General features: G+C 44.0%; 1 protein-coding gene across 11 annotated transcripts in view; it reads left to right on the top strand.

Moving 5' to 3' along the window:
* Positions 1 to 491: 491 nt before the first annotated feature.
* Positions 492 to 15,238, top strand: part of LOC105468809 (ALG8 alpha-1,3-glucosyltransferase) — a 38,374-nt gene continuing 23,627 nt past the window's right edge. For 5 of the 11 annotated variants that reach the window (XM_071075360.1, XM_071075358.1, XM_071075359.1 and 2 more), the window contains exons 1-2: positions 492 to 640; positions 13,546 to 13,624. In XM_071075360.1, coding sequence (XP_070931461.1) covers positions 546 to 640; positions 13,546 to 13,624 — 174 coding nt within the window. In that variant the 5' untranslated portion in view covers positions 492 to 545. Of the gene's footprint in view, positions 641 to 1,287; positions 1,424 to 1,459; positions 2,940 to 13,545; positions 13,625 to 15,238 lie in introns of those variants that run through there. The other 6 variants (XM_011719188.3, XM_011719193.3, XM_011719194.3 and 3 more) reach the window with 6 other exon arrangements.

Genomic DNA, 15,238 nt, shown 5'->3' with positions numbered 1-15,238 from the left:
CTCAAGGAGGAGCTGAGCCAAGAGCCTCGCTCAGAGTTCTAAAAACAATGTTTCTCACCTCTGTATCTTTGCACATGCCATTCTCTAGCTGGATTTAATACTCCGGTGCAGGCATCCAGGTTGGGAGCCCCCGCAGTTCTCTCATGGTACTTTTATCTACTGTAACTCTAGGGCAACAATCCTGACTTCTCCACTAGTGCATGCACGTCTCTAGCGTTGTTTTTTTTTTTCTCACCTAAGTATCCCCAATACTACACAGTGATGACTCAGAGCAAACGACCACTCTTTCTATGCAAGTATGAACTAGCCGATAAAACTTAAAAGTGGCTACAAAGGCCAGGGCAGAAGCCCTTCCTGCCCGGGGGGAAACGCGGCTGTAAAGAAAAAGTGGCCGGGAGGTTTAAATAGCTGACTGCAGTCCTCGGACTGGCTGCGCGGCTCGCCGCATGCGCGCAGCTCGCGGGCTCCGCTTCAGTGGGCCTTCTCCGCATGCGCGGGATCCCGGATGTGGATCAAGTTGGTAGGAAGCGTGCGGTGCCGCAGCAATGGCGGCGTTCACAATTGCCGCGGGGACTGGCAATTGGTTTTCGGCTTTGGCGCTCGGGGTGACTCTCCTCAAATGCCTTCTCATCCCCACCTAGTAAGGGACTCCCACGGCCAGGGGCTGGGCGGGGAGGCCCCGCGGTCGGTCAGGGCGGGAGAGAGAGGTGTGGATATCCCTAGTTATAAAGAGAAGGAACTTAAGGTCGTGTTTGTCGGTACCCTGCTTTTGCTAAGCTTTCCGTTTCGTCGTTTGTTACTTGACTTAGCCTCAGCTGGCTAGGTTCAGACCTGGCGCTGTCGGATTTGGAACAAGTCACTTTAATGTTTCTGAACCTCAGGGTCCTTATCCTTAATATGCATTTAAGAACCTTTCGAACAGCCATTCAGCCAGTATTAACAGGTGCCTGAGGTGCCAGGTACCCTTCTAACTCCCGAGAGGTGCGGTGGTGAGCAAGACATTACTGGTCCTTGCTCTCGAAGTTGGTGGGTGGAACTAGACAAACAGGAACGTTTCAGATTGTGATAAAGGAAATAGAGGGTTACTAAGTGGCTGGGCGCTACTCCTTTAGAAGGTGATGTTTGAGTTGAAATTCAAAAAATGAAAAAAGAATAAGTGATGTGGAAAGCAGTTCAGGCATAGTAAAGAGTAAGTTCAATGGCCCTGTGGCAGGAAAGAAGAGCATTCTAGGAACACAAAGTGCCTCTTGTGGCTGCAGAGCATTGAAGAAGAGGAGTGGCACAGGATGGGGTGCACAGGGGACAGATAACACAGGGTTTCGAAGACCACAGTTAGACTGCTGTGTAAAAAATGGATGTAGGGCCAAGACTGAAAGCGTGGAAACCAAGAAGCAACCATCAAATGGTGGTGTGTATACAGTAGGTACTCAATATTTATTAATATTAGCTTCCACCCTGCCTCCATCCTTCCTCTTTTTTCTTTTTCTCCCTCATCCCTTTTCTCCTTTCCCTCCCACTTCCTAGTTTAGGGTTTGTTTTATTGGTATCCTTTGATTCAGGCTCTTGGTGATTTCTTGTTGAGTATGGGAGAGTCGTATGTATAGAATGTAAGTCTATACTGATGTGTATATGTAATCATGTAAGTGGAATGTGTATGTAGATTCAGTAAAATGATTAACTGTAGGTCTGTGCATTAAGAAGATATTTCTTGCTTTAGTTGCCTGGGGCTAGAAATGTATCCTCAGAGTTGTTTTTTTTTTGTTTCTTTGTTATTATTTTGTTTTTGAGACAGGCTTGCCCCACCTTGTCACCCAGACTGGAGTGCAGTGGTACGATCTCAGCTTACTGCAACCTCTGCCTCCTGGGTTCAAATGATTCTCCTGCCTCAGCCTCCTGAGTACCTGGGATTACAGGCGTGCACCACCGCGCCAGGCTAATTTTTGTATTTTTAGTGGAGATGGGGTTTCACGATGATGGCTGGGAGCTGGTCTCAAACTCCTGACCTCAAGTGGTCCACACCTGCCTCGGCCTCCCATAATGTTGGGATTACAGGCGTGAGCCACCATGCCTGGCCAGGGTTGTTATTTTGAATACTGCTCTTGGTCCAGGTTAAGAATGTATATAGCACTCACTTTGGCAGCACATGTACAGGAATACCTCATTTTTTGCACTTTGCTTTATTGCACTTCACAGATACTGCATTTTCATTTTTTTTTAACAAATTGAAGGCTGTGGTAACTCTCCATTGAGCAACTCTATCAACGCCATTTTTCTAACATCATGTGCTCATTTTGTGTCTGTGTTACATTTTGGTAAATCTTGAAATATTTCACACTTTTTCATTACTATTATATTTGTTACGATGATCTGTAATCAGTGATCTTTGATATTACTATTCTGATTGCTTTGGGGCAACACTATGGTGAATTTAATAAATGCTGTGTGTTCCGACTGCTCTACCAACCAGCTGTTCCACCATCTCTCTCCCTATCCTCAGGCCTCCCTATTGACTGAGATACAATAATAAAATTAGGCCAATTAATAGCCCTACAGAGGCCTCTAAGTTTTCAAGTGAGAGGAAGAGTCACATATCTGTGACTTTAAATCAAAAGCTCGAAATGATTGAGCTTGATGAGGAAGGCATCCTGAAAGCCAAGACAGGCTGAAAAGTAGGCCCATTGTGCCAAACAGCCAAGTTGTGAGTGCAGAGGAAAAGTTCTTGAAGGAAACTAAAAGTGCTACTCCAGTGAATACACAAGTGATAAGAAAGTGAAACAACCTTGATGATATGGAGAACATTTTAGTGGTCTGGATAGATCAAACCAGCCATAACATTCCCTTAACCAAAACCTTATCCACATCAAGGCCCTAACGCTTCAATTCTTTGAAGCCTAAGAGAAGTGAGGAAGTTGCAGAAGAAAATTTGGAAGCTAGCAGAGGTGGGTTCATGAGGTTTAAGAAAAGAAGCCATCAACCGGGCACGGTGGCTCGTGCCTGTATTCCTAGCACTTTGGGAGGCCAAGATGGGTGGATCACCAGAGGACCAACATGGAGAAACCCCGTCTCTACTAAAAATACAAAATTAGCCGGGCATGGTGGAGCATGCCTGTAATCCCAGCTACTTGGGAGGCTGAGGCAGGAGAATCACTTGAACCTGGAGGTTGCAGTGAGCTGAGATCGCGCTATTGCACTCCAGCCTGGACAACAAGAGCGAAACTCCATCTCAAAAAAAAAAAAAAGAGAAAGAAAAGAGGCTGGGCGCGGTGTCTCAAGCTTGTAATCCCAGCACTTTGGGAGGCCAAGATGGGCGGATCACGAGGTCAGGAGATCGAGACCATCCTGGCTAACACAGTGAAACCCCGTCTCTACTAAAAAATACAAAAAACTAGCCGGGCGAGGTGGCGGGCGCCTGTAGTCCCAGCTACTCGGGAGGCTGAGGCAGGAGAATGGCGTAAATCCGGGAGGCGGAGCTTGCAGTGAGCCGAGATCCGGCCACTGCACTCCAGCCTGGGCAACAGAGCGAGACTCCGCCTCAAAAAAAAAAAAAAAAAAAGAAAGAAAGAAAAGAAGCCATCTCCATAATAAAGTACAAGGTGAAGCAGCAAGTGTTGATGTAGAAGCTGCAGTAAGTTTTCTAGATCTAGCTAAGATCACTGATTAAGGTGGCTACACTAAACAATAGATTTTCAAGGTAGAAGAAACAGACTTACATTGGAAGATGCCATCTAGGACATCTAGTTGAAACCAGTTGTCATTTACTGTTCTGAAAATCCGATGGCCCTTAAGACTTATGCTAAATCTACTCTGCCTATGCTCTATAAATGGAACAACAAAGCCCTGGATGGCAGCACATCTATTTACAGCATGATTTACTGAATAAGCCCACTGTTGAGACCTACTGCTCAGAAACCAATTTGTTTATTTATTTTTTTTTTCTAGAGACAAGGTCTTGCTCTTATCTCCCAGGGTGAAGTACAGTGGCACCATCATGGCTCACTGCAGCGTTAATCTGCGCTTGAGCAATCTTCCTGCCTCAGCCTCCCGAATAGCTGGGACGAAGACAGATGCCACCATGCCCAGCTAATTTTTTTTCTCTCTCTATTATCTGTCTGTCATCTATCTATCTATGTGTATGTGTTTTGGTTTGGTTTGTTTGTTGTTGTTGTTGTTGTTTTTCTTTTTGGTAGAGACAAGGTGTCACTGTGTTGCCGGGCTGATCTCGAATTCCTGGGCTCAAGTGAGCCCTTCCAAAGTGCTGGGATTACAGACCTGAGCCACCTCGTTGGTCAATATTTTTCCTTTTTCTTTTCTTTTTTGAGGCAGGATTTCACTTTGTCAGGCTGGAGTGCACTGGTGTGATCTCAGCTCACTGCTGCCTCTACCTCCTGGGCTCAAACAATCCTCCCATCTCAGCTTCCCAAGTAATTTGAACTACACGTGCACACCACTATGCCAACCTAACTTTTTGTATTTTTTGCAGAGATGGGGCTTCACCAGGTTGCCCAGGCTGGTCTCAAATTCTTGACTTCAAGTGATGCACCTGTCTTGGCCTCCCAAAGTGCTAGGATTACAGACATGAGCCACCATACCCAGCCATTATTTTTCTTTCTTTTTTTTTTTCTTATTTATTTATTTTTGAGATGGAGTTTCGCTCTGTCTCCCACACTGGAGTGTAGTGGCACAGTCTCAGCTCACTGCACCCTCAGCTTCCCGGGTTCAAGCAATTCTCCTGCCTCAGCCACCCAAGTAGCTGGGGTTACAGGTGCACACCATCATGCCCTGCTAATTTTTATAGTTTTAGTAGAGATGGGGTTTTGCCATGTTGGCCAGGCTGGTCTTGAACTCCTGGCCTCACGTGATCTGCTCTCTTTGACCTCCCAGAGTGCTGGGATTACAGGCATGAGCACCATGCCCGGCCTTTATTTTAAAATTTATTTTTGGAGAGATGGGGTCACCGCGTTGCCCAGGCCAGCCTGGAATTCCTAGGCTTAAGCAATCCTCCTACCTTTGCTTCCCAAAGTTCTGGGATTACAGACATGAGCCACTGTGCCCAGCCTTAATGTTGTTTTCATGCCTGCTGATGTAATATCTATTCTGCAGCCAGTTGACTAGTTGCTTTTTTTTTTTTTTTTTTTTTTTTTGAAACAGGGTCTCACTCTGCCACTCAGGCTGGAGTGCAGTGGCATGATCTCAGCTCACTGCAACCTCCACCTTTCGGGCTCAAGCAATCATCCTACCTCAGCCTACCAAGTAGCTGGGACTTAAGGTGTGTGCTACCATACCCTGCTAATTTTTGTATTTTTAGTAGAGATGGGTTTTCACAATGTTGCCCAGGCTGTTCTTGAACTCCTGTGCTCAAGCGATCTGCCTGCCATGGCCTCCTAAAGTACTGGGATTATAGACATGAGCCACCATGCCCAATCAGTGTTGACTTTTAAGTCTTGTTATTTAAGAAATACATTTCATGGCCGGGTGTGGTGGCTCAAGCCTGTAATCCCAGCACTTTGGGAGGCCGAGATGGGTGGATCACGAGGTCAGGAGATCGAGACCATCCTGGCTAACCCGGTGAAACCCCGTCTCTACTAAAAAATATAAAAAACTAGCCGGGCGAGGTGGTGGACGCCTGTAGTCCCAGCTACTAGGGAGGCTGAAGCAGGAGAATGGCGTGAACCCGGGGAGGCGGAGCTTGCAGTGAGCTGAGATCCGGCCACTGCACTCCAGCCTGGGCGTCTGAGTGAGACTCCGTCTCAAAAAAAAAAAAAAATACATTTCATAAGGCTATATCTGCCATAGATAGTGATTCCCCTGATGGATCTGGGCAAAGTAAATTGAAACCTGGAAAGGATACACCATTCTAGATGCCATTAAGAACATTCATGATTCATGGGAGCAGGTCAAGATATCAACATTAACAAGAGTTTGGAAGAATTAGATTCCAACTCCAGTGGATGACTTTGAGGGGTTCACGACTTCAGTGGAAGCAGTAACTGCAAATGTCATGGAAATAGCAAGAGAACTAGAAGTGGAGCCTGAGCATGTGATTGAATGGCTGCATGATATCTCATGATAAAACTTGAGTGGATGAGGAGTTGCTTCTCATGAATGAGCAGAGAAAGTGGTTTCTTTTGAGATGCACTGTGCTAATGAAGATGCTGTGAATATTGTTGAAATGACAACAAAGGATTTAGAATATTATATAAACTTAATCAGTGGCAGGGTTTGAGAAGAAGGATTGACTCCAATTTTGAAAGTTTTACTGTGGGTTAAATGCTATCAAACAGCATTGCATACTAGAGGAATCTTTTGTGAAAGGAAGAGCCCATCAATGTGGCAAGCTTCACTGTTGTTTTAAGAAATTGCCACAGTCTTGCCAGGCTCATGTCTGTAATCCCAGCATTTGGGGAGACTGAGGCGGGCAGGTCACCTGAGGTCAGGAGTTCAAGACCAGCCTGGCCAACATGGTGAAATCCCATCTCTACTAAATATACAAAAATTAGCCAGGTGTGGTGGTAGGCACCTGTAATCCCAGCCACTCAGGAGACTGAGGCAGGAGAATCACTTGAACCCAGGAGGCAGAGGTTACAGTGAGCCGAGATCATGCCATTGCACTCCAGCCTGGGTGACAAGAGTGAGACTCCGTCTCAAAAAAAAAAAAAAAACTGTTTGCCACAGTCACCCCAGTCTTTAGCACCCATAACCCTGATCAATCAACACCCATCAACATTGAGGCAAAACTCTCAACCATGAAAAGATTAGGACTTGCCGAAGGTGCAGATGATCATTAGCTTTGTTTTAGCAATAAAGTATTTTAAAATGAAAGTGTACACTGTCTTTTTAGACATAATAATATTGCACACTTTATAGTATAGTGTAAACATAACCTTTTTTTTTTTTTTTTTTGAGACGGAGTCTTGCTCTGTCGCCCAGGCTGGAGTGCAGTGGCATGATCTCAGCTCACTGCAAGCTCCGCCTCCCGGGTTCATGCCATTCTCCTGCCTCAGCCTCCCGAGTAGCTGGGACTACAGGCGCCCGCAACCACACCCGGCTAATTTTTTTTGTATTTTTAATAGAGATGGGGTTTCACTGTGTTAGCCAGGATGGTCTTGGTCTCCTGACCTCGTGATCCGCCTGCCTCGGCCTCCCAAAGTGCTGGGATTACAGGCATGAGCCACCGTGCTGACCAGTGTAAACATAACTTTCACATGCTGTGGGAAATCAAAAAATTCATGTGACTTACTTTATTGCAATATTCACTTCATTATGGTGATCTAAACCCACAACATCTCTAAGGTATGCCTGCACTAAAATTGAATGATACGGGAAGCTTAGCATGGTCCACGTACAAGGATAGCATGCAAATTTATGAAACAATATATTTAAAAAAGAATTTTTTAATTGTAGTTAATGCTCTGCTTCTCAAATCGGAAACTGCTGGGATGTGAGAGGGAAGCTATAGGGTAAATGCAGATATGTTCAACAAAACATTTGCTAACTGCTTTATTATGTACCAGGTATTGTTGCTAGGCTAGAAGGGAGGACAAAATAGATATGATCCCTGGCCCTGTGAAGTGTGTAGTTTAGTAAGTATAACAGAACCAGAAACAAATCAATGCAAATATATAGTTACATAACCACAATTTGGGTTAAGTATTAGGAAGAAGAGGCTGGGCATGGTGACTCATGCCTGTAATCCCAGCACTTTGGGAGGCCGAGGCGGGCGGATCATGAGGTCAGGAGATCGAGACCATCCTGGCTAACACGGTGAAACCCCATCTCTACTAAAAATACAAAAAATTAGCCAGGTGTGGTGGTGGACGTGTGTAGTCCCAGTTACTCGGGAGGCTGAGACAGGAGACTGGTGTGAACCTGGGAGGAAGAAGAAGGACAACAGGATCCTATTGGGACCAAGAAGGAAGATATACTTTTGATTAGGTGTCAGAGAATGTCTCTGAGGAACTGACTTAATTGGAGGCCTAAAGTATGAATGAGAGGGCCATCCATGCAGAGTATGTGGTGTGTGCACATGTGTAGAACTTACCTGAAAGAGCACACTGTATAAATATAGGCCCTGTGGTGTGTGAAAGTATTGGCCTATTTGGGCAACTGTGATAAGGCCAGTGTAGTTGGCATGGAATAAGCAACAGAGACAGAAACATGCACAGTGAAATTGGAAAGATAGGTACCAAATCATGCCGGATCTTATAAAGCCAGGTTGCAAAATTTAGATTTTGATTGTATAAACTCAGTGGAAATGATTTGCATTTATAAAATATTTTTTGGCTGCCATATAAATGATTGGAGGAGGCAGGAGAGTCACGAAGGCTAGGTACCCTTTGAGAAAGTCTACATGAGAGAAGATGCTGACTTGAATTGGAGTGGTGGCATTAGAGATAGAAATGAACAAATTAAAGATTTATTTTGCCTTGAGGTTAGGAAGGATTTGCAGAGAAAACAACAACTAACTTTGGAAGTATTTGGTGGTTTAAGAGCCATAGCTAGGGAGTCAGACTGCCCTGGTTAGAATCTGGCTCTGCTACATACTGGCTACATGACAGGGCAAGCTGCTTCTCTAAGCCACTGGTGAAATGGTAAGAGTTAAAGAACCTACCTCAAATGGAGTGTTGCAGGCAGAGGGAAAAGGTGAATGTAGAGTAAGACAAAAACAAGTGAGAGGATAGTGAGAAATGGGCTGAAAAGGTGAATAAGCGAGATCCAAAAAGATCTTTTAGGCTATGTTAAGTACTTTAGATTTTATCCGGAGGGCAGAGGTCAATTAAAAGGGAAATATGACATTCGTGATTTAGAAATACTATTTTGACTGCAGTGTGAAAGCTAGATTAATGAAGGGCCTGAGTGAAGATGGGGAGTTCAATTTAAGAAGCTATCATAGGACAAGTAAGAGATGGTAGGTTTTTGTTTGTTTTAATTTTTAGAGACAGGGCTGGGTGCAGTGGCTCACACCTGTAATCCCAGCACTTTGGAAGGCCAAGGCAGGCAGATTGCTTGAGCTCAGGAGTTTGAGACCAGCGTGGGCAACATAGTGAAACCCCGTGTCTACAAAAAAAATACAAAGAATTAGCTGGAGATGGTGGTCAAAAATTTTAGAGACAGGGTCTAACTCTTGCTCAGGCTAGAGTATAGTGGCACGATCATAGCTCACTGCAGCCTCAAATTCCTGGACTCAAGCCATCCTCTGGCTTCAGCCTCCTGAGTAGCAGGGACTACAGGTGCACACCACCATACCAGCTAATCATTAAGTTTTTTGTAGAGATGGGGATCTCATTATGTTGCCCAGGCTGGTCTTGAACTTCCAACCTCAAGCTATCCTCCCACCATGGCCTCCCAAAATACTGGGATTATAGGCATGAACCACTGTACTCAGCTGATGGTAGATTTTTTTTAATGCAATTAAAAAAATAGTTGTTTGCTATTTATCATTATGTCTCTAGTCTTAGTTTTGCTTTTTTTTTTTCAAGTGTCATTTCAGCAATTAAGATTACTTTTACAGATGAATGCAGTGGCTCACACCTGTAATCCCAGCACTCCAACAAAAGTGAAGCTCTAAGAGTTTTGAATAGGAAACAACAAAATAACTAAAGTAACCAAAAAAGAGACTGAAAAAAATCTATATAGTACAACTATATAGGAAAAGAAAGTGTTCCCAAACCTACTCAAATTTTGTAAGTGCTACTCCAAAGAGAGTAAAAACGACATATCTATAAAACAAGAACAGATGCTATGAAACAGGAATTATCAGAGAAACTGTAGTTAATAGCAAATGTTATTGCCAAAATTAAGGACAAATTGAGTAAATCTTTCAAAAATATGAGAGAAAAGATAAAAATTATAAGTTCAATCTAGGGTATCTAGCATCCGTCTAAAGTTTCAGAAAAAAAACACAGGGGAGGAGATGAGCAAGTAATAAATTTCCCAGAGCTAAAGGCACTACATACTCAGCATAATTAATGAAAAAAGACCCTCACAAAGACATTAATCACTAGACATTTCATACTGCTATGGATGAAAAGGAGAAACAGGAAACTTCCAGAGATGAAGGGAAAACCATAAAGGAAAGAGACTTAACCAACATCAGCATTTTATACTAAAAACCAATGGAATAAGCTTCCAAAGATCAGTGGAAGCAAATTTCAACCTAGAATTCCATACAAAATCCAGTATAAAATATCAGAAGTGCAAATCATAAATGTACAGCTCACTGAATTTTTGCAAAGTGAATACATCTGTAAATAGCAGACAGATCAATAAGCAGAATATTATCCCTCGTGTGTCTTTCTAGCCACTCCCTGCAACCCCACCCCGCCAAGGGTATTGATATTCTCACCTTTTTTTCTTTTTGAGACCGGGCCTTGCTCTGTCTCCCATGGCTCCAAACTTGGCTCACTGTAGCCTCAGCCTCTTGGGCTCGAGCAGTCCTCCCACCTCAGCCTCTTGAGTAGCTGGGACTACAGGGGTGTGCTGCCTTGCCTAGCTAATTTTTAAATTTTTTGTAGATATGGGGTCTCACCATGTTACCAGGCTGGTCTCGAACTCCTGAGCTCAAGTGATCCACCCGCCTTGGCCTCCCAAAGTATTGGGATTACAGGCGTGAGCCATCATGCCTGGCCTCTGATGTTGACTTTTAACTGCATAGGTTAAATTTTGCCTGTTTTTGAATTTTTGTTTGGGTTTTTTTGTTTGTTTTTGAATTTTATACAGATGTAATCATACAACCTGTTCTCTTGGGTCTGGCTTTCACTCAACATTAAGTTTGTGCGTTGTTGTGTAATTATAGTTTTTTCATTCTTATCACTAGATATCACTGGTTCTCAAACTTTTTAGTCAGAATCACTTCTTAGAAATAATTGAGGGTCATAAAGAGCTATATGTTTATGTGGGCTGTATAATAGATAATTACCATTTTACAAATTAAAACAAATTGTTCAAGCACAAGAATATACAAGCAGAAATGTCACTGGCCATCAGAGTGATGACATCATATTATGTAGCCTCTAGAACATCACTGTATACTTGTGAGAGAATGAGTGAAGGTAGGACAAATTACATCTGAATATTATTATGAAAATAGTACATATTTTAAACTCCCTGAAAGGGTCTCCCTGCGAATTCCTGAATCACATTTTGAGAACTGCTGCCCTACAGTATTCCATTGTGTGAAAACACCACAATTTATTTAGCCATTCTGCTGTTTGTGGACATTTGAATTATCTCCACTTTTTGCCTGTTGCAAATAGTTTTACTTTGAACATTCCTTTTTTTTCTTTTCTTTTTTTTGAGACAGAATCTCGCTCTGTCACTCAGGCTGGAGTACAGTGGTGCAATCTAAGCTCACTGCAAGCTCCCCTCCCGGCTTCACACCATTCTCCTGCCTCAGCCTCCCAAGTAGCTGGACTACACGCGCCCGCCACCACGCCCGGCTAATTTTTGTATTTTTAGTAGAGACAGGGTTTCACCGTGTTAGCCAGGATGGTCTCGATCTCCTGACCTCATGATCCACCCGCCTCGACCTGCCAAAGTGCTGGGATTATAGGCGTGAGCCACTGTGCCCAGCCCCATTTTGCACATTCTTATGATATGTGTCTTTTAATGAACATACTATGCATTTCTGTTGGGTATACATACTTAGACTTGGGATTGATGGGTCATCAGTTCAGTTTTGAGTGGAGATTTTGAAAAATCTGTAGGAAATGCAAGTGAGATTATTAACAGGAAATTGGAGGTGTCTGTCTCTACAACTTAGGAAAGAAGCCAATGTTGCATGTTGAAATTTGGGAGTAGGCCGGGCCTGGTGGCTCCTGCCTGTAATCCCAGCACTTTGGGAGGCTGAGGCTGGCTGATCACGAGGTCAGGAGATGGAGATCGCCAACATGGTGAAACCCCATCTCTACTAAAATACAAAAAAAAAAAAAAATTAGCCAGGCGTGGTGCACTGTGCCTGTAGTCCCAGCTACTCGGGAGGCTGAGGCAGGGGAGTCGCTTGAACCCGGGAGATGGAGGTTGCAGTGAGCTAAGATCACGCTACTGTACTGCAGCCTGGCAACAGAGCGAGACTTGGTCTCAAAAAAAAAAAAAAAAATTTGGGAGTCATCATAATACAATTGACAATGGAACCAGAAAGTTTGCATAAGATTGTCCAGAGCAGAATAAGTTGCGTAAAAAGGGGACCAAGAACTGAACCTAGGGGAATATCAGCATGTCCCTGGTGAATATAGGAAGGGAAAACCATGATTGAGACAGAAGGGGTTGGCTGGAGGTAGGAGAAAGTTGTCATTGTGGAAAGGTTGTGTAAAACATTGGAAAGTGTAAATTGGGCTTTGCTGTGGAACTCATTGTTGACTTTGGTGAGTGGATATTCAGCAAGAACGTATTGAACCTGTCCATGTGTCAGGTGCTGTTCTAAATGTGGAGGGGCGGTACGGCAGTGGTCAAAAAGGAAAACATTTTTACTGAAGATGGGTGATCCTTAGATCTATATAGTGACGGGCAGAGGGAGAATTTGGAGACATGGGAAAGTCAAGGCAAGGATCTTTTCCCACCTTCTCTGTCAGATGAACTCCTACTCAAACTTACGTGTTAGTATACAGGTAATGAATTTTGTTAGAGTTATATGTGAGCAAGAGGAAGTCACTTCTGAGCAAAGGCCTGAGGGCCACCTGTAAGAAAAAGTTTGGGCCAAACGAGGGGCAGTGGCTCACACCTGTAATCCCAGCACTTTGGGAGACTGAGGCAGGTGGATCACCTGAGGTCAGGAGTTTGAGACCAGCCTGGCCTACATGACGAAACCCCATCTCTACTAAAAATTAGCCAGGATTGGTGGTACACACCTGTAGTCTCAGCTTCTTGGGGGGCTGAGACAGGAGACTGCGTGAACCCAGGAGGTGGCGGTTGCAGTGAGCTGAGACGGGCCCACTACACTCCAACCTGGGCGACAGAAGGAGACTCTGTTTCAAAAAAGAAAAAGAAAAAGTCTGGGCTTCTTGTCAGCCCTTTAGATAGTTCTGAAATCCGCCGGGCACGGTGGCTCACGCCTGTAATCCCAGCACTTTGGGAGGCCGAGGCGGGCGGATCACAAGGTCAGGAGATCGAGAGCACGGTGAAACCCCGTCTCTACTAAAAATACAAAAAATTAGCCGGGCGCGGTTGTGGGCGCCTGTAGTCCCAGCTACTCGGGAGGCTGAGGCAGGAGAATGGCGTGAACCCGGGAGGCAGAGCTTGCAGTGAGCCGAGATCGCGCCACTGCACTCCAGCCTGGGCGACAGAGCGAGACTCCGTCTCAAAAAAAAAAAAAAAAAAAAAGATAGTTCTGAAATCCTTTTCACTGACTTGTAGATTGCTCAACAACTTTCCAGAAGATCTGACCTCCAGATAAGTGAAGTTAAGGATTACATAATGTCTATTTGTGTCTCTATAGGACAGTGAACTGTGACTGCTTAGGGAATGTCAGTCCATTTAAAAGCATAGCTATGGGAATTAGAAATGGATAAATATTGCAAAATCTCATTTTATTCATCTAATTGTTTTGAGTAGCCATTCCACAGATTTTGAAGTACACCGCAACTGGCTTGCTATCACTCACAGTTTGCCAATATCACAGTGGTATTATGAGGTAAGTTTTAATTTTCACTTTTTTTTAAAGATTCATATATAAACTAGGTAATTATTACTGATATTAAAAATGTTTTCTGACTGCGTGCGGTGGCTCACACTTGTAATCCCAGCACTTTGCGAGGCCGAGGTGGGTGGATCATGAGGTCAGGAGATCGAGACCAGCTGGCCAACACAGTGAAACCCCGTCTCTACTAAAAATACAAAAATTAGCTGGGCGTGGTGGTGGGTGCCTGTAATCCCAGCTACTCAGGAGGCTGAGGCAGGAGAATCGCTTGAACCTGGGAGGCGGAGGTTGCAGTGAGCCGAAATCATGCCACTGCACTCCAGCATGGGTGACAGAGTTAGATTCCGTCTCAAAAAAAAAGTTTTTTCTGCAACCATAGATCTAATTAATCTTTATAAAAATTGTGATCTCAGTTCTGTCCTCTTGCACTACTAGGGAATCCCCTTACTTCAAAATTAGTTTCCCAGTCTATACATTGGGAGGTATAGTATCTACCACACTTTTTGAAAGAGCAATGGACTGGGAAAGAGGAAGAATTGGATTCTTAGGCCTGGTGCTGCCACTATCTAGTTACATAGAGAAAAGATACTTCATGTCTCTGGGCCTTAGTGTCTCATCTGGCACATGAGGATTTGGAGTGAATTATTTCTAAGATCCTGTCTGTTGCTAATGTTTTGTGATTTTATGAGGAAAGGAATAATCAAATGTGATGTGTAGACAACAGGTAATATACAAACCATTCTCATATTGTTTATAAAAACACCACCTGTATTTTTATTTCTTTTTCTTTTCCTTTTTTTTCTTTTCTTTTTTTTGAGACAGAGTCTCGCTCTGTCACCCAGGCTGGAGTACAGTGGCACAATCTCAGCTCACTGCAACCTCCGCCTCCCGGGTTCAAGCGATTCTCCTGCCTCGGCCTCCCAAGTAAGTGGGATTACAGGCACCCGCCACCATGCCCCAGCTAATTTTTATATTTTTAGTAGAGATGGGGTTTCACCATGTTGGCCAGGCTGGTCTCGAACTCCAGACCTCAGGTGAGCCACCCACCTTGGCCTCCCAAAGTGCTGGGATTAAGGTGTGAGCCACTGCACCCAGCTTGTATTTTTGTTTCTGGTACAAATTACTAAACTGTGTGTAATACTTTATGAAAAAGAGATATCACTTCAGAAATTTCTTGATCAAAAGCAGTACTCTGCTGACAGGGAGTTGGTTTTTTTGTTTGTTTGTTTTCTTTTGAGATGAAGTCTCACTCTCACCCAGGCTGGAGTGAAATGGCACGATCCCAGCTCACTGTGACCTCTGCCTCCTGGGTTCAAGCGATTCTCCTGCCTTAGCCTCCTGAGTAGCTGGGATTACAGGCACCCACGACCACACCCAGCTATTTTTTTTTTTTTTTTTTGTATTTTTAGTAGAGACTGAGTTTCACCATGTTGGTCAAGCTGGTTTTGAACTTCTGACCTCAGGTGATCCACCTGCCTCTGCCTTCTGAAGTGCTGAGATTACAGGTGTGAGCCGCTGTGCCCGGCCCAGGGAGTTTTTTTTAAGGCAAATTTTGTGTGAGTTTTCTGTGAGTTTCAATACCATATATATAGTATTTTATATGTACAT

The sequence above is a fragment of the Macaca nemestrina genome, chromosome 12 (assembly GCF_043159975.1).
Source record: "Macaca nemestrina isolate mMacNem1 chromosome 12, mMacNem.hap1, whole genome shotgun sequence".
Lineage (NCBI taxonomy): Eukaryota > Metazoa > Chordata > Mammalia > Primates > Cercopithecidae > Macaca > Macaca nemestrina.
Note: the sequence above shows the minus strand (reverse complement) of the source record. Positions and strands in the feature narration are given on the sequence as shown.